At 36.3% G+C, this 19,133-nt stretch overlaps 1 protein-coding gene across 31 annotated transcripts in view; it reads left to right on the top strand.

The window, feature by feature from the left end:
- Positions 1 to 19,133, top strand: part of BNC2 (basonuclin 2) — a 399,821-nt gene that overhangs the window by 159,303 nt on the left and 221,385 nt on the right. For 17 of the 31 annotated variants that reach the window (XM_011365316.2, XM_023533699.1, XM_011365310.2 and 14 more), the window contains one exon: positions 1,503 to 1,586. The exons of the other annotated variants lie outside the window; for them this stretch is intronic. In XM_011365316.2, coding sequence (XP_011363618.1) covers positions 1,503 to 1,586 — 84 coding nt within the window. The remainder of the gene's footprint in view (positions 1 to 1,502; positions 1,587 to 19,133) is intronic. 31 annotated transcript variants of the gene reach the window in all.

Raw genomic sequence — 19,133 nt, 5'->3', positions numbered from 1 at the left:
CTGTGACATGTTTTTCATTAACTTCTTTGAAATACATTCTCAGTCTTTCTTTGCTTTCTCATTTTTTAAGTTTGGGCTTCGTAACTTTCTAGCACGTGAGTTATTTACCTACTCTAAAGGCTCGATTTTTTCATTTTTAAAATGCAGATGCTCATATCCCATGAAGATTGTTGAAAGGAGAAAAACGGGTTACTTCTGTATGCAAAGTGCCCATGTGGTGACCGGCTCCTTGCAAGTGCTCAGTAAATGTGACCTCCCTTTCCTTTCCCTCTTGGGCTTCACTGGTGAAATTTGTGGGTAAAGAGTGTTATTTTCAAAGACAGATGCTATTCTATTTCACTTTATGGACATAGGCAGGAAGAATGAAAAACTTGAAAAGAATAGAAGGGTTGAACCTAAAAATATTTGAAGGGTTGAATGAGTGCTTTTTAAAAAAAATTAGTGATATTTACTAGTGAACTTGCAAAGTGAAGCTTATTGAAACTTGTTTAACTTTGGAGAAGTGAACTGATTTGTGGGTCAAAGAAACAGGGAAATATCTTCTAAGGCAGCACACTTGGCTGAAAACTGATCTCTGAATAAAGAAAATTGATTGGCACAGATGATCCTAATTCGAGTTAAAAAAAATAAAACAAAACAAAACAGCAAATGAGGGCTTTGATAGAGAAAGAACACAGGTGAGGTGAAGCTGATTGATGGATTGAGATTCCTATACATATAGATAGACATGTGATTAATGAAGTTATTATGTGTTTGGAAATATTGAGTAGTGATTTAGAGAAATTTTAGAAAAGGTTAAAAACAGGTTTAGATCAAATCTAAATCCGTTTTCCTTATCTTAAAAAAAAAAACAAAACGAAGTCTTAGTGGCTTTCAATGTAGAATTCTGGATACAGAGAAACGTTAAGTTATAGCTGTTTTATTGTTATCATTTTAATTATTAGAACAAACAAAATAAACCTCTTAAATGTAATTTAAAGATAGTAAGTAAATAAATAATAAATGCTGATAAGTAAAGTCTGTCTGTGCTAGCCCAGAAACAGGAAAAATAAATTTGAATAGGTATTTTAAGAGTGCAGAGGAACTTTAGGAATTATAGAATTCAATTTTCTTAATCCCCACATAAGAAAATTAAAAGAAAAAAAAAATCACCAAATGCGAAGAAGCTATTCTCTTTCTTTTCCCCTTCCCTCATTTCCCTCCTCTCCTCCTTTGATCTACAGATATTTAAGTACCTTCTGTGTGCTACATGCTGTGGATACAAGAGGGAATAAAATTTATGTGGATCTTTTCTTTTGGGAATTTACCTTCTTGGTAGTTAATAAACTTGAATATTTGATATTTAATATATTTGACCACATCAAAAGCCTGTAAAGCCACGATGGCCTGTTTCAGAACTGCAGTTGATATGTCCCTGCTTCTGCCTGGGACAGATGTGTTTGTGTGCAGTTCTCAGCAACCTCCACACCCAGCATCTATCTAACTCGGCCGTATTCCCTCAGGTTCCAGTGGCATGTGCTGGCAGAGTGCTGGGTGCAGACTTTTGCCCAAACCTGGAGGAGCCAGACCAGAGGCTGGAAGTCCAGGTTGGAGTCTTACTGTTTTATCAGTTGGGGGTGGTGTGACAGACACAGTGGTTCCTAAAGGCCATATAGATATATCAGTGCCCATCAGGAGATAGACAACTGTTAAGACAAGTGTAAAAGAGGGACCAATGTAGCATATGTTCAGCAAAAAGACCTTTTGAGAATAAGTTGTCTGTAACTGAGATCATTCATTTATTCATTTGAGAAATAGTATATACTGTAGTGGGTGAGAACAGTGTTTCTGAAGGCTGGCTGCCCAGGTCGACACAGGCTTCTGTGAGACCTTTGGCAAGTCACTCTACCTAACTGAGCTTTAGCTTTCTCATCTGTAAAATGGAGATCTACCTCACAAGGTGATTATGAGGATTAAATGTTCTAATGTATATACATATAGCAGTTAGCACAGGGCCTGGCACTCTGGAAATACTAGCTCTCATCCTTTTAAATCATTGTAATCATGTGAGAATGGAAGCCATTCAACTAGGCACTGTATTAGAAAAATAGGACTTAATGATAAGTGTCTTCCTTCTTTGTTGATTTTGGAAATATGTCCTCTGGTGGAATATTAAGTTTCTTTTTTTGTGAAAGTATTGACTTGGAATTCAGTTCATTTTCTGTGATCTTGAGGCATTCAAAGTGGTTTGGTATATTGCAAATTAAAAATATAAATATGACATCTTGGCCAAAGGGATGTCTCCACTTCCACGTACCTTTTAATGTTTAAGAAATGTGTGTGCCAGCAATGCAAAGATACAGGCTGAAGTTTCAACATGGATGTCATCCCCTAGCAAGAGCAAACTCATAGTATTTTTTAGGACCTCCATTTGGCATCATTTTCTAAAATTTTCAGACTTATGGGTTGAACATAGTGAGCTCCATTTAAAAACATTTTTACTGATTTAGACACCCCACATGAGAAAAAAGAATAGTTTTAAAAATTGACTTCTTTACAGTGGGAGTGAAGGTGGAAGTGGTGGCAGGAGGAGGTTTCAGTTTTTATGGTACTGAAGTATACACCAGCTCTTGCACACCTGCTCTTGGACTGGGGAAGACCACCTGAGCTCTTCAGTGCCACAAGCTGGTACTGTCTGGGTGGTGTATGACTATGATAGAACAGAAAAGCAGGTGTGACACATATGAGACATGATCATGTATTTCCTAGTTTTAGAAAGCTAACAGCTTGTGTGTGACACATAAATGCACAGTGATGGAAGACTTTTTGTGGAGAGTAGTCTGATCCTTGACCTCTTTGGGTAGGACAAGTGTTGGTCTTCAAACATATCACCTGGAATGGTCTGTCATGGGTGGCTGTTGGATAATTTGTTTTTGAACTTTGAGTTATGGCGCAAAGAGCAATGGGTTTTGCAGATGTGAGTGCATGAAATAAAACTGAAAGAGACCAATGGAGCATATTATTATGACATACTGAGGGGAAAATGTATATTTACAAGTTTAAGTGAAATTCTGGTTGTAGGGAGTTAAACAGATTGTGGAGTTGACAGTTCATTGTGGGCCTTGCAAAGAAGACTAAGCTCCTGGACAAAAAAATGAAAGTGCTCATTTTATTGGATTTCTTCTGCAACACCGTTTTGGCGGACTGAGTGGAACGGTTAAATCTGTCAAAAGATAGTCAACTGTGGTGAATTGGTATTATTAACTGGGACCCACCTGAGCCATTTTTTTTTTTCTCTTTTGCTTCTTCCTTCCTAAATATGGCTTCCACACATTTTAATAATATCTAGTACATATCCATGTTATGTCAATCCTAATAAACTTGACGCTTGATCAGCTAACAATTCGTGGAGTAGTTTTTAGCTTACCAGTTCTTTCATTCTTACCTGGAATATATTATGGTCCCCCCGCCTCCTCCACTTACAGAATGAGCCATCTCTTATTTTTTAGTACAGCTCTTCCAGGGAACTTACTATAGGACTTGCCAGAGTCATCAGGGTCATTTACTTTTTCCGCTTGGATCTCAGGCTTTTCCCCAGGGCCAGGCGTTAAAACCACCGGAGGATTTGCTGTTTGGCCTCTCGATTCTGAGAATCACCTCTTTGGCACCATTCAGACACACAACACTCATATTTGGTCTTTTATATTTGGTTCATATGAGTTCTCATGACTGGTGGAGCACCTTCCTGTTCTTAACCTGCTTTCTTTTAACCCTTTTCTTTTATCCCTTAAATTTCAGATAGCTTAGCAGCGTTATTTTTTAATAATCCCAGGGTCCCTGACATTCTTTTATGAATATATCTTTGGTTTTGAATGACTGTAATCCTTGAAGTCTGTACCTGACTTAACTTTTACAAGGGTGTCTGCTCTTTTTTTGTGTTCATATGTTTGATTTAGAAAAGTAGCTAGAAATCGAGATTTTGATTCAATGTCTAACTGTCCATTTTCCTCAGTGGTTTTTGAAGTAGTTATGAAACTGTGTCCTTTTAGCTGGGTAGGTTAATTGATGTATAGTAGCAAAAAAATGTGTGTTCTTATATAATTATTTTATAGAAAATGGTTATTCTAGTTTAGATTCCCTTAATTGCTGTTAAATATTTTACTTTTAATCAGAGAAAAGTTACTTTTTTAGTCTAACTGTGCCTCATCATATATTAAGTTGTTACTGTTAGCCCCACACCTTTCCTTACTTGGTTTAGAATTCAAGATGTGGGGTTTGACTTCGTATTTTTCACCACCAAAGTGCCTAGAAAATTAGAGTAAATAATGAACCAATATTTCAGTACCAGATTAGACACAATTTACTATGATGTTTCATAAACCACAGACTCCTTTCTTCTGTGAATGCGTGAAGGATCACTTTTTTTTTTCCAGACATACCGGGGTGCAAGTGTAAATTTCCATAAAATTTAAATGAGGTGCTTCCTGTAATTAATGAACAATTGTGGCTGCTCTCTAGTCTGCATTGTAATTAACCGTGATCAGGCTTGTTTAGTGATGACACTGTTCCTGTAATAATTTGACAAGCTACTGTGAATTTGCCAGGTTATTAAACAACCTGCAGCATTCACTTATGGAATCACAGGGACAAGCTTGACGGCTGCTGCTAGTTAGTTAAATGTAGCATAAGGGTGAACCAAAAGCTGCCCATTGAAGTCTATCGATCACCATGAACAGATTTAAATTCCTATGATTTTGGAGAAGTTAATTAATTTTGTGTGGGATGTCTTGAAAACTTTTTATTGCATGATAAACCTCCTGGGGCAAACCGTCATTTTCATGAATTCATAATGAAGCTAGCAAATTTTTTATATTGTTATTACCGGTATGGACTAAACAGAATCTGAGGTTTCCCCTTCCCACCCTATTAAATAGGTATAATTATTTCTTAAAAAACATCCATTTCCTCCCCAAATTCATTCACAAAATCCTTCAAATATAAGTTCACTCTTTTTTTTTTCTTTTTTAAGCATGTGTTAGAAATAGCAGATGACCTTGTGCTAAACACAGTCATGCCACAGGTAAAGTGAATGATCTAAGTGGACTGGTAGCCTTAGGTCCATGGTCACTAGTGCACCCGCCTTCCCCAACCCCCCTTCAGGTTAAGAACTGTTCAAAACGTTACTGTCTAGTTACTGTGGTGTCTTTCATTCAGATTCTGTTTATTGACTAAACCACAAGGATTCCTGCCCAAAGTACCAGGCGGTCTATGCTTGACTGATTTTGATTTTCTAACATCAGCCCTGGGGTTTATTTGAAAAATGTACATACACTGCAGCTTTAACAAGTCAAGTGACTGCATGTTTTTGACCATGGAGTAGAGTATATCTGAAGATCATTAAATTTAGTGGGGGTAAAGAGGGGTGGAGAATAAGTGTAGTAGTCAGTGTGCCAGTGCAGAGTGTGTGTGTGTGTGTGTGTGCATGTGTGTGCATGTGAGACACATGGTTTTTGTCTTTTCATCTTCTCCAAGAGCCAGAAAGTTTCCTGCAGTTCTCTTTCCAGCTATTGACAAATGATTGCCAGATGTGAGATCTTTGCAGTGCTCTTTCCCTCAGCAAACCTGCAGCGATGGGATATTTGATTCTCCCTTGCCCATTTCATCTCCTTTCCACATCTGCCAGGGACACACAAGCAATACATCCCTACATGAGAGTTTAAAGTTTATTCAGCTCCTTCTTCCCCCTTCGATAAAGTATTTGGAGACAACAGAATGAGGTCCATATGACTCTATCCCAACTTCACTGTATGAAATTAGTTGTTTATTTTACTTATCTACCTCTCAGTAATTGAACTATTTCATTTTAGTTTCAGTCCATGGAAAATTTGATGCAACTCTGGGAGTGCTAAGAGTTTCCTATTGTTGTCTGCTTGCTGCAAGTATGCCATCAACACAACTTCTCTCCGATCTCTCAATTCTGATTAAAAAAAAAAAAAAAAAACTAGACTGTTGGTTTCATAGGACTTCCTAAGAAAGTAATTTTAATAAACAACTGTCAAAATATTAAGTGTAGCTTGTCTGGTAAAATTCAGTAGTCATTTAATATTAAGAAAGCCTCTGTGAGGGGGAAAATTCAACTTGTTTGGCTCGATTAGCTTATTTTGTATTTGTGTCCATTGTCAAAGCTGAAATGGACATGGTTCTAGTTTTATCCCAATTCGCTCATAAAAGAAAAAGTATACTGAGTTTTGGAGGCATCTGAAATTAGCCTGTATAGGCCACACACATAATCAGTACCATGCACAGAAGCCTTTTGCATCTGCTTGGAATCTGTATTGATACTGGTTTTTTTTTCTCATCTCAATTTAAAAATATTTTCTAAAATGCTCGTAGAGCTTATGTTCATACTATAGGGTGGGCTGACACAGGTGGCCTTTCAGTTTTTCTATTACACTTTTTGGCAAACGAAAAGGTCCCTTATTCCCTGAATAAGATCAGCGTTTTTATTTATTTTTTTTTAGCATTTAAAAAATAATCCATAAAATGTCTGCCACATGTTCTCTAGTTGATGGAAATGTTTTCCAAATTAGAGCTATAGTATTGGATTCTCATTGTAAAAGTGCTAGTGTGTTTATTACTATTTCTGAAACCCTCTTAGCTACCTGTGATTATGCAGATTTATTTTTTTGTGTGAAATTCAAATGACAAATATAAGATACTATTTCTGAATTTCTATACTGAGGAGAAGAATTTTTGTCGTTGTTAAGGAAAGAAGTAAATGGCCTTGCCCACATTAGAATCGAAAGAGGAAAAGTATAAAGTCGCTGTTTTTCAGCATGTTCCTGAAAAAAAAATTAAAACAATAAAACCTAACAAGAACAAAACCAAAAATCCAACAGCCCCTGAAAAGAATAAATCCTACTAAGCCTAAGAAAGAGGTAAATCAGACTCATCAAAATGTATATGTGAAATGTGTGCCACTTTTTGTATATCCAACTATATTATGCTTCAGTAAAGCTTAAAAAAGAGAAAAGGGTAAAACTGTTAGACAGCATTTTGGCAACTTGTGGTAAACAATTTCCTTTTTGAAGCGTCTATCGAATAGGATAGAGAAAAGTTGTAGAAGATATAGACAGTGATAAACTGTTCAGTTGTTCACTCTCAAAAACATGATAATGATCAAGATGAATGTGATGAGTTTATCCAGCAACCCCAAAACAAAACAAAATTAACCAAAATCAGAAAGGACCCTGTGGTGAAGTTTGTTTGTTTGTTTGTTTGTTTTTTTGTCCTTTGACATTCCCCAAGGACTGATGCCATGCTAGGCACCTCAGTGGATGCCAGTAGCTGGGAAGGTGGAGGCGAAGAGTTCTTTCATAAAACAACAAGGTTGGGAACTCCTGTGGCAGAAGCCAAGTTCCTCTGAGTTTAGATCACTTCACGTAATTTGCTCTCGTTAATGCATTTGCTGGTTTCTCATGCCTTCCTGATTTTTCCTCAACATGGTTACTCTGGGAGGCAGAGAGGTGCTAAGCGATGGAGGTGTCATCCGGCCCGCGTACCTAGGGAACGTCCTTCAGAGGACGACTTGTCACCAGCCGTCAAAGAAGAGAGTGGCTTTGTGGTCTCTGAACATCTGGCAGCACTGCACAGGAAGCTGAGGGGGTGTCATTAATTGTGATGAAATAATTTAAACCATCAGGAATAAATGAGGCTGTTAAGCTAAGTTCAGATTCCATTTGCCATGCACATGTGTCTAGCAGCCTGTGTGCAGTTAAAAAAAATTGAATTATATTAGCTCATGAGTAGAAGTGAAACAGATACTGTAAATGAAACAAGTTGCTGTGTAGTGATGACATCGTGTTGAACCACTTCACAGAGTTACAGTTTGTAGGATCAATATATTGAAAGTGGTATATTATTTAATGAATTTTTATATAAAAGCATTCTTATGGTATTGAGGGATTATAGTAAGGGCCAGTGGTTTATTGGAGCACGGAGAGGATGGTTAGGTGGATGAGTAGAAAGAAGCAAACTGTCAGATCAAAAGGGGTGGGCGAGTGAGATTCTAAGCCTGCTGAGCCAGGCCGAATTGAAGTACAGCTCACCCTTCTATAGAATTTGGCTTTGAGTACAATATTTGGTACCATTGCTTTCTGTACATATGTAGGCTAAAGGACAGTTTCTCTCTGCTGACCAACTTTGGATGTCCTTTTGAGGATTTCTGACACTTAAGACACATCTGTGGTGTTTTCTCGAGAATAAAAACAACTAGATAGATTACTCCTCGAGCAAACGAACATTTTTAAGGCTTGAAACAATCAGTGAAGACGGATTTCAAATGTAATTTTCAGGCACTATGGAAAAAGGCAGCCCTAATTTCTTTACAAAGGAAAGACTGTCAGGTTTGGAATGTCGGGACATCTCTGAGGTTTTGAGCACTACACTGAGCAATGGCGTGTAGGTTCCAAGGTACATTTCTAAAATAAGTAATTCCTTTTACACATAAGCAGAGTTTTCAAACTTGAACTTTTATTTAAAAATAAACATGGGAATTTGAAAAATAAAATGAGACTGTTTAGGTATGGAAAGCATTTTTTAAAAACTGGGAGAGATAATCCCCGTCAGGTAGAAGCGATGGTCCAGGGCCTTGGACGAGAGCCATTTTACTGCAAAGCTCTGGTCCCACTTTGCTGGGTCAGTCCCCTTTCCACCTCATAGCCCTTCTCCTTTCCATGTTCTGTATCTCCTTTTTTCCTTCTTTTTCTTTGCCTTCTCCCTTTTCTCTTTTCCTTTCCTTTATTCTTACTTTTAAAAATCTTTTTGTATTTGACTTTCTTTACAACCTGTTTTTATTCTCCATCCTCCATAGACATGAACTGCAGTTGTTTCCATTTACAGTCTTAGTCTTATATTTCCTGTTACTAGTTAAAAGATTAATATCCACAGTTACTTACATTGTAAACTTATAAAATTTATGATACATTTTTACATAAACTTGTGTGACCATTTGTGGATTTTTCCAAGGAATGTGAATGAACCTTGATTAGTTTTTTTTAAAGGAATTCACTGTGCTCACTGAATTATCCATTTCCCTGGGCTCATGAATGGAATCGTTATTGATGAAAGCTAGAAATCCTGGCTCCAAGTTACCATCTTCCTTCTTACCCTGATGTAGGTGGAAGACATTCAGATGGCAGCACTTGAGTTTTCTGACTTTAAACTTGTATGAAGTCTAATAGAGTAACCAGTAGTTAGGATATCACTTTTGTGTATTTTGATCTTTGGATTTCATTTTAATTAATAAAGTGGAATAGGAAGACTTGAGTTTCTTCAGGTCTTCTTGTCATTGTTGGAGGGATCAAAGGGTATAATGTGTGAGTAAAAGTTACTGTGCCTAGCACATAGCTAATAATGATGCATTATTGTTATTATACATTTATAAAATAACAATACCTAGCTTTTGTTGGCTAAGCAGATAAAAGTTTGTCCCCTGAAAATTTTACAAATCTTGAGTATTTAAATATTGTTTATCTTTAAACAATAGTATAATTTCCCCCCAAGAATAAGGAATCCAAGGTGAACACAGAAGATTGTGAACAGGATACCTATGTTATTCTTTCTTTATTTGGAAGAAATCACTGCATTCTGTAGTACATTTATTTGTTTCTCAAAACACAAAAATGTTAGTACACTCAGTGGTTGCTTGCAGTTTTCTTTTGCAAGTATCTCAGCAAATACAGATAAAAAGTAGTTTCGTGAACTTAAGATATTTTTCCATATTTTAAAATTTTGATGGAGTGTGGACTGAACGCCTCTACATATTTTCAGGACCTTCTTTGTTCCTATGCTGTTGTCGATGTTACTCTCTGCTTTAGTAGCATTAAATTATTGGATTTCTGTATCTTGAGTTCTACATTTCAGGTACATTATGGATTAAACAAACCTTAGTTGAATGGCTTAAGAATTTAACTACATTTTGCATTCTCTCTCAATACCACTGTTTCTATAAGAGAATGTTATTTAGATTTCAGAATACCAATTTAACATAAGCTGTTCATGTTGAGAACTGTCAGTATTAATATAAGAAATGTTGTATAAGATGCTTATTTTTACTTTGTGTAAGTTCCTAAGTCATAGTGGTTTCATAGAAGCTTTATATAAGGAGAAAGGAAAGTTAGGAAAATAGCAAGTACTTTAATTCTTGGCTTTAATAGAGAGAATTATGTGTTTGTGTGGGAGTGTATCATATATATCTCATTACATAGAAATCCATATTTTTTATATATTTACATAATGGTGATGTTCTATTTGAAAATTTTGTTGGAGTTAGTCAAAATGAATATTTACACTGAGAACACATAATCTCTTACCTCCACCTGTAGAAGAAAGAAAAAAAATCTTTTGTTTGGGTAGATAATGGAATCTCAATTCGTGAAATTCCATTAGAATTCTCTTTAGATGAGTTTTTGTTGTTGTTGTTGTTGTTGTTGTTATGGTTTTAAAATTTAAACTTGGAAATATAATCCAATGTCTTCATTGTCAGATTTGGAAACCGAGGCCCAGAAATTTTAAAAGACTTACCCAAAATTAAATAGTTATAAAGTATTCTTCATTTATGATGTGTCAGAGCCTTTAAGATATTGTTTACTGGTTTTTATTCCTTTAGAGTCCATAAAGGAAAGCTGTGTTCTAAATTTCTTCTTGTCATAGAAAATTATTTAACTCAGTGTGTCCTTTGTTCTGTATGATCCGAGTGGACATAAATAAAGAATGGCTACGTTTTTAGGTACCAAAGTAGTGGTCTTAGCAGGTTTCCCCACCAAAACAGTAGATCCTTTGCCTGGTGCAGGAAGTGTGCTAATAAACTTGATGCTAAGAAATGGAATGTTTGGATGTGGCTTTTTTTCTTTTATCTTTTAGTGTCAGTATAGAATTTAGGCATTGGACAAAAGCTAGTTTTTGAACATTTAGAAGTGCAAACAGTCCCATCTAAGTAATTCCTGTTTCAAAAGAGAAGTGCCATTGCCAACATCTGAAGAATGAAATTACCTAAGAATATAAAAGTGTTACTCTTTAATGTTCACTACATGCCAGTGGAGTTTGATGGAACATAGAAGCAGACCAAGTCCCCTTGAAATCACTGTTATCATAAAAACATTTTTAAGTGCCTTTTTGGGTATGGTACTGTTTGCATCCTATAAAAAGTGAGCTGTATAGACAGGGTCTGTGCCCTTTAGGAGTTTATAATCAAAAACAGATAATGTAGCTGACATCTGTTATTGTATTAAGGTCTTACAAATAAACATTGATCAAATGCATAAATAAAAGTTTTATATCAAAGACCAGTAAAAACCTTTTTGCTTGCCTGATTAAATAAGTAAACAGACATTCTCATCCCCACACTAAAACTATTCGCAGAAGTTGTAAAATAACTAAATTGGAATAATCCTGACACCAGGTTATTCCTTTATGTTGTTATTTTTTAAGGGTTTTCAGAAAGTGCTGCATTATCGTGATATCACTGATAGCTTATTGCAAGTGGGTCTGTATTTAGAGATGCTGTTTTTCTCTTTCTGGTTAAGGTGTTGGGATGAGTTGAAACATTTCTTCCCTCTGGAATTTTTCCCATTTCTAACTGTTGACTGGTGGTATTTGTTGTCGTAAACCAGCATTGTGGAGTGTACTTTAAAATTTTATCCAACCCCTAATGTTGGTAGAAATGGTATTTTTTAAATTAGCAGCCTTTCTCTCCTTCTAAGTCAACTAGAAACTGCATTAAAACAAATACAGGAGTTAAAGATTGATTCTATAATGAGATGAACTTATATATCCAAAAGGCTTTGAGGGGAATGTCAGTAAGAAGAGGTAAATTCACAACCTTCGCAGATTTGGTTGTAAGTTTGGAGTGAAGTTATACCACCTAAAATTAAACATTTAAATGTTGGGAGCGGGGATAGGTATTGAGTTTGATAAAATATTTTCTTTTTGCGTGCTTCAACTTTAATGCAAGGCATTTTAACAGTCACTTCATTTTTGAAGTGTAAGGGAACTAAAACAGCAACATTGGGAAGTCTAAACATGAACCTGTCTCAAAGTTCAAGACATTAAAAAAATAGCTATCCGTACTACCCCAGTGTAGGTGTCTGTCTGTGTAAATTAAAGCATGTGGATGCATAAATTAATTAGAAGAACAGCCACTGATATAAATCAGACTTATTTGGTACACTGATGAAATGAGCATTGTTTATAAGATTATCTTGTTATTTAATCTCTTCTATATAAACCTGGCTGGTTTGCATTATGAAGTAATAATACAATTAATGTGATGATGGTATACATTTTCTTGGTACAGGCCTGATCTTGCAGGCCTTTCTTGACTGGGATTTGTGTATATAGAGGACCATAAGAACTGGAAATTTTAATTAGCAAGAATGTAAATATGTTCCTCCTCTTCCCCTCCAGTTGTGTGGTGAATTTTTTAATTTTTTTGTATCTCATTCTGTTTCCTGCAATAGTTTATTCTTTTTGAACCACTCATCTGCTGACCCCAGAAGAAGGAACTGCCTTCAGATATTATTTTCTCAAAACTGTGCAAAGTTCATTATGAGAGCTACCTGCTGTCTTCCAGCTATGCTCTGCTGTGCTACTGGGTCTCAAATAAAGAGAAATTTTACTTATAAATGAAGCCATTAGGAATTTCTTGAATAAACATGTTTTCTTCCTTTGATTATGCAAAGGAATTTTGTTTATGGCTGTTAGTCATATAAGTCCATGTCTAACACATGTAAGGAACATTCGTTATCTTTTGTATGAATTGGAAAAAATACTCTGTCAGAGAGCAGAAAGCAAAAACACTAAAAAAAAAAGGAAACAATCCTAGTGTAAGGGAAAATTGTTAGTGTTGTTATTTAATGTTTGATTCAGAACTTTTGCTTGGTGTTTTTTGCCCTTGTTTACTCTGCCTACTTTCCTCATCCCCATCCCCCAGACTCCATGACGTTGGCTTCATGTCCCAAAATGAAAACTTTGCTTTTGGGGAAATTAAATCAAGATATGCATTTTATTGTTCTTGCTCTCAGGTTACTTAACTATTCCACGACATTCTTTTATCCTGTAACAGAATTTGACAGTGGTTTCCAATAATTTAACAAAGAATTGCAGGGAAAAAAGTATCACAGGTAATTCCCTCTTGATTTACTTTTATGAATGGTGCCTGATGACTAGTATTTGTTGTTTCTACTTAATTTCATCTAGAGAATGGATTTAGAACAGTGTCGTTTTAGGATTATACCTGCGGCAGATATTAATGTGTATAATAAACTCTTAATTGTGATTTTATTTTGCCCTGAACAATTAGTATTTTTTCCTTCTTTACTGGTCTACTTTGATGTTAAACATTTCCAAATTGACAGATCAGATATTTGGATATATTATTTTAAAGATTTTTGTCTCGTCGTCATACGAGAGTGCCACAGATCTCCCTATTTCAGTAGTAATTATCTGTGATGCCATAGCAGCATCCTGGCTATTAGCAGAATATGTATTCTTTCAGTGGTTTTGTGACTCAGTAACCACTAAGATTTCAGGCCAATTGCCTATAAATGATTTGTTCAGAGTTTGCTTAATGAGAGAAACTGTGGCGTAAGACAATCTCACAATACATGTAAGGATACATTTTCTCTGTTACACTTGGCTCTGTTCTAGATTATTCAACTTGGATTTTTAATCGCTGTTGAACTGTGCAGATATGTCTGATGAAGTTTGGGTCTGTTTCCTGGAAGTCTTTTGGGATAATACTTGTAAAACCAGTATTGAAATCAGGGGATCTGTTGACTAGAGCCAGGCATATGGAGCGACAGGACTCCTTCAGGGTTGAAGAGGTGACTAACAGTGGGCTGACGGCTCTTTTCTACTTGCTTATTAGAGCCTGCTTCTCAGATCTGATAGGAAACAGATTTCAAAGAGCTGAGAAGACTGTGTAAGGCTACATGTTCTGTTTTTAGCTGGGAGTGATACATGTGACCAGGGCATGTGAGAAGCTCTAGGGCAGCAGTCCCCAACCTTTTTGGCACCAGGGACCGGTGCTCCTATGAGAATCTAATGCCTAATGATCCGAGGTGGTAATGCTAGTGCTGGGGAGTGCCTGCAAATACAGATGAAGCTTTGCTCACTGCTCTCCCACCGCTCACCTCCTGTTGTGAGGCCTGGTTCCTAACAGGCCACAGACTGGTACCCGTCTGCCGCCCAGGGGTTTGGAGACCCCTGCTCTAGGGTATAGTCTTCCTCTCTCTATTGTCGAATAGAAGCCCTGGTGGTAAAAGTGAAAGGCTCTTTGTACCCTTCAGAATTTTTCTGAGTATGCCTTCTCTGGGATTCGCGATTCTGAATGGAAAGCTCTAGCCTTCCTGTGCTTTTCTTACTTTCTCTCTTATCATTTATCTTTCCCTTTTTTACTGTGAATTATGTCACTATCTGATCACGTCCTTCATTTTGATAGAGTCAGATATTATTTTATCATTTTGTTTTAACCTTTTTGGATCTTTGGGGGAGCCGGTTTAACCTAGATCCTCCTGGAAACAGATTCTGAAATGGTGACTTGGACAAAGGTACTCTGGGTAGATTTCAGAGTAGGAATGAAGAACCAGGGGAAACCAATACAAAGATGAATTACATGTAATGGCTAGCTGGAGAGCCAGAGGAGAGAAAGAGCAATCGGGGGATTGTTTCATAAACTATATAAATGTCTTACCAATGTACTGTATACTTGAAACTAATCATAAAATAATTTTTTTTTTTTTTAAAAGATGAATTACGGGGGAGATCACTACTATCACTAATGGGTGCTTATTCTCATGGGGTCCTTCTGAGGTGCCTCATGACTGTGTCTCCCCTAACATAAAAGATGGAAATGTTTACCCATTGACTTTCATTCTCAGTTGGCCCTCGAAGCATTAACTCCCCTACACTTCTGACTGGTATGTATACATCTTCCATGTTGTCAGGAAGTGTGACAACACATAGGGCAAACTCGGGGTAAGATGCTAATTAACTACAAAGAGGGAAGTTGGTTGATGTGGCTGGAATAAGAGGTGAGACAAGAAGGATTTTGGGTAGTGCAGAGGAGGGAGCCCTCTAGAGAGTGTGTGCCTTTACCCCCTTTCTGTTATTTGGCAGGACCGTTGGCATTTTCCTCAATAATTTTAGCATACCACTTGGAAACTGGTCATTCACCATTAAGACCGGAGTGATCTAGAATAGATAATAATGCATTTCCCTTTTGTGGACACAGGTCCCTTGCACAAAATATTTATAGGCGTTATTTCAATTATATCCCATATCCTTGGTTTTGGAATGGGGGAAAGTTAACTGTTCAGGTCCTCAGTGTTCTTCTAAAAAACAGAGTTATTTAGCAGAATTCTGTCACAGGGTAATTTAGCACTTTCACATCTTCAAAAGTAGACCCAAATCTTCGCTGCGTTTTTCCCAAAAGAACCCCAAAAGGTATAGTTAATGCTTTTATTAACTTGTGACATCTGATTAGTGAGGATTTAAATATGAGTGTAAGGAAAAACTAGATCCCCCAGTGGGATCTAAACATTATGCATATCTTCAGTGCTTATATGACAGAAGAATCTGTTTCAGAAACTAACTTCTAACAAAAGCAGTTGAGTTACACAATTATTATATGTGTTCTTTTTATTGTAGATATGTATTTTTATTGGAATCATGGTCCAAAAATTATGAAGTTAACTACTATCATAGATCATGCAGAGGGCATGAAATATTAAGGTTCCCAACCATCCACTCTAAGCTGCAGTTCAAGTCTCTTAACACCTTTTACTTCTTATAAGTGGATGAACTGATCTTAATTATTTCTTTGTGGTACCTGGATTCTGTTTTTCCGAGATGTTCCCGTTTTTGAGGAAATACATATGGCATATAGGAATATTTAAGGGTGGTAAAGAAGAACAAGTTCTCTGTTTCTACAGGTAGATGGAAGGGACACCTTGCAAATGAAATTTATCATACAGTATCTGACATACAGTAATTCCTCAATAAGTCATTATATTTTTTAAAGGTAAAAGACAGGGACAGAAGAACAACAGAGAAGCCGATTCTAATATTCTAATATGGGTGTTGTCATCCAGTGAGATATTCTTCTGATTTGCTCTTTTGCTCCACTTCAGAATAGACAGTACTATTTCAAAAAAGAGAGAATTCAGTTTACTCTACTAGAATTTTCTCTTGGTCTGAGGGAGTTGAGTCATTGGGTGACTTGAGGTAAAGATACTTTAGCACCTTTAGGACAAAATACAGTCTCAAGGGTTTGATAGAACGTACCGTCTGAGGATGGAGTTTTAGATTATAAAGAAAATGATTTCCTTTGTGGGCTCTTCACGAACAATTTTCTATCTTGTGGTTGGTCACTTTCAATGTATGGCAATTGCTTTCCATTATAATCCCAAGCTCCAATCAATAGGTACAATATTATGCAACCTGTAGTTACACTGTAACCAAAATATGTCAAATGTGGTTTCTGAGTGGCTGATTTACAGTAAGTCTTTCTCAGTCCCTAAAGTGGATATTATGACTAATTTGAACTCCCATAGACTGAGGCATTTTCTTCATATGAAAAGTGTGTGCGTTGGGAGGTGGGAGTGGGCTGTAGAGATGGGAGGAGCAGTAAACCACTGTGTCAACTTATTCATATACAGATTGATCCATTGTCATCTCCTTTGCATCTACATGGATTGTTGTGAATTATCTGCTCACTCTGGGAGAAACGTGTTCTGAATTCTAATCATTTGAAATCTGTGAATCTATTAAAACCATATTTGTAGCTCTAAAAAAATTGATATTCACTGGGCAGTTTGCCCAACAAGAGAAAGTCAAAGAGATTATACACTTATTCTAAGTAACAGCAACCACCCTGCCAATTCTTCTTTGAAAGAGTACAGCAGACCCAAATTATACATCTCCTGGTAAGGAGAGACAAGAAAAGAACTCAATATATCAAAATCAGAAAGTAAATTCCACAGTAATGGCTACAATAATGTTTCAAGATGTGATTTCAGCATAGGCCTAGTCAGTGAACTAATCATAGCTTAGCTGGGTTTTAAATTGTTTAAAGCACATCCCAAGGTGGTTAAGTATGTTTACTCTTCTTACTCGAAAACTCACATACCAGCAGACCCTGAGATCATGTGGGATGAGGCAATGACAGCCACCTCACTGAGGAAGAACATGAGGCCTAGAGTGTCACAGTGACATACTCTGGTTAAAACACGGTCTTCTGATTTCCCATCTAAAGATCTTTTCATCAGGTACAGAATTAATACGTTAGCTCCTAATGTATGCTGGAACTGGTGATATGAAGATGCATAAGCACGTTTCCAAAGGAGCTCTGCTGTATACAATGGGTGGTAAGCTAACTTCTTAGAAATGCACTGGGATCTCCCCAAGGGATAGGTTTTGTCTCAGCTAAAACCGTCATGCCTGGCACTTAGTAGGAAGTACCTGATAATTAAAGAATGAGTGAATGAATTAGATAAATGCTAATCTTTGTGCCATGGAGTTACAGAGGACAGGCAAACTAAGGAAGAATTCACACACAGGGTAAAGTGTTAGTCAAGTTTTTAAATAGATAGTATTTTTCTGTGGTAAATATTGTGGAGAATCAGTATGCTCAGCTGAATGACACTCTCCTTGAGGGTAAGAACCAGGTTGTGTTCACCTTTGTACACTGGGTGTCCAACATAGTGCCTGGCACATAGTGGGTTCTCAAAAAATATACCATGTTGCCCTCTCTCTGTACAAACTTGAAGTGCACTTTACTTTCCGTATTAAGAATCCAGTAAATGTTTTGGTTTTAAAACATTTCTTGTTTCCTTATATCTAAATGATATATGCTAGAGAAAATAAAATGCTATCAAAAGAAGAAATCTCATTTGATTTAATTATGTCAGTAAGAAGTTGAAAGTACTATTTGCACAGATATTTCTCACTTTCAGATAATTGGAAATCAGCTTTTTTTCTTGGACTGTTAAAGATAACTACTTCAGATGACAACATTTGGTAGTACGTAGAAAGTCCCACTGTTAATTTTCAGTTAACGACGTTGATTATCTTGTCCAGTAACAATACTCCAGTTGTTTGCACTGTCTATCTCAGTTGAGTAGAGCATGGAATCAATAAGAGCATGATTATAAGTTTTATTCTTGTATGGGCTGGTTAGGTTTGCAAAGGGAAAAACTCCTTGAATAAACATAGACAGCATTCCAAATGTTGGTTAGCTGTTAAGTAAGTAGATGATACTATTACAAAGGAGGACTTGGCTAAAGAAAGTGGATCATCACATCTCATTACCTTTCTTGAATAAACAACTAAACATGTATTCTAGTGATACTAGTTTCATAACAATGTGTGTGTGTGTGTGTGTGTGTGTGTGTGTGTGTGAAATGCATTTCTAAAATTACTATTTACCTCTTTAATGGAAATAGGAAACCTATAATGTTTATTTTGGGCTTACAATTTTTTTCAGAATAAAATACTGCCCTAAATACTAGTTTATAAATATTGGAATTTGTATGCAAATTTTAAAACACTATAAACCCAAGCAGAAAAATATATCAAAAGAAAAAATATCAAGCAAGTAAAGTGTTCAGGGTGATTACATTAAAGTGAAATAGATACTACTTTCTCAAAACATCATAATTTGTTTAAAGGATATATCACCTCAAAAATATGTGTTAATCTTGGTTTGAATATATTACTGTAGATTAACAGCAGCAGAACAGATAACTTGCTAGTTACATACCACTTTTGAACTGAGAAAGCATATCAGGTCAGCTGGATGTGTGTTGACATGTTTAGCAATAGAATCACCCAACAAGTTTCAGTAATGAGAGCTGACCTATGGTTTCTTGAAAGATGTTTTTACTTAATTGCCAAAATAGTGTAGACGTTGTTTACTGTGTTGTCAGTTGCATCGTAGTATTCAGAAATTGAAAGTATTGGTCAGTAACCTTTTTGTGTGTGTATTTTTAGCTGTTGTTTTCTTTTAATTAAGCATATTAACTGTCTTTAATACCACCTGCCTATTTTATTGAAGGATTCATGCTGTTGAGAAAAACATAATAAAACATCTATAT

This window comes from Pteropus vampyrus, unplaced genomic scaffold (genome assembly GCF_000151845.1).
Source record: "Pteropus vampyrus isolate Shadow unplaced genomic scaffold, Pvam_2.0 Scaffold109, whole genome shotgun sequence".
In the NCBI taxonomy this organism is placed as follows: Eukaryota; Metazoa; Chordata; class Mammalia; order Chiroptera; family Pteropodidae; genus Pteropus; species Pteropus vampyrus.
Note: the sequence above shows the minus strand (reverse complement) of the source record. Positions and strands in the feature narration are given on the sequence as shown.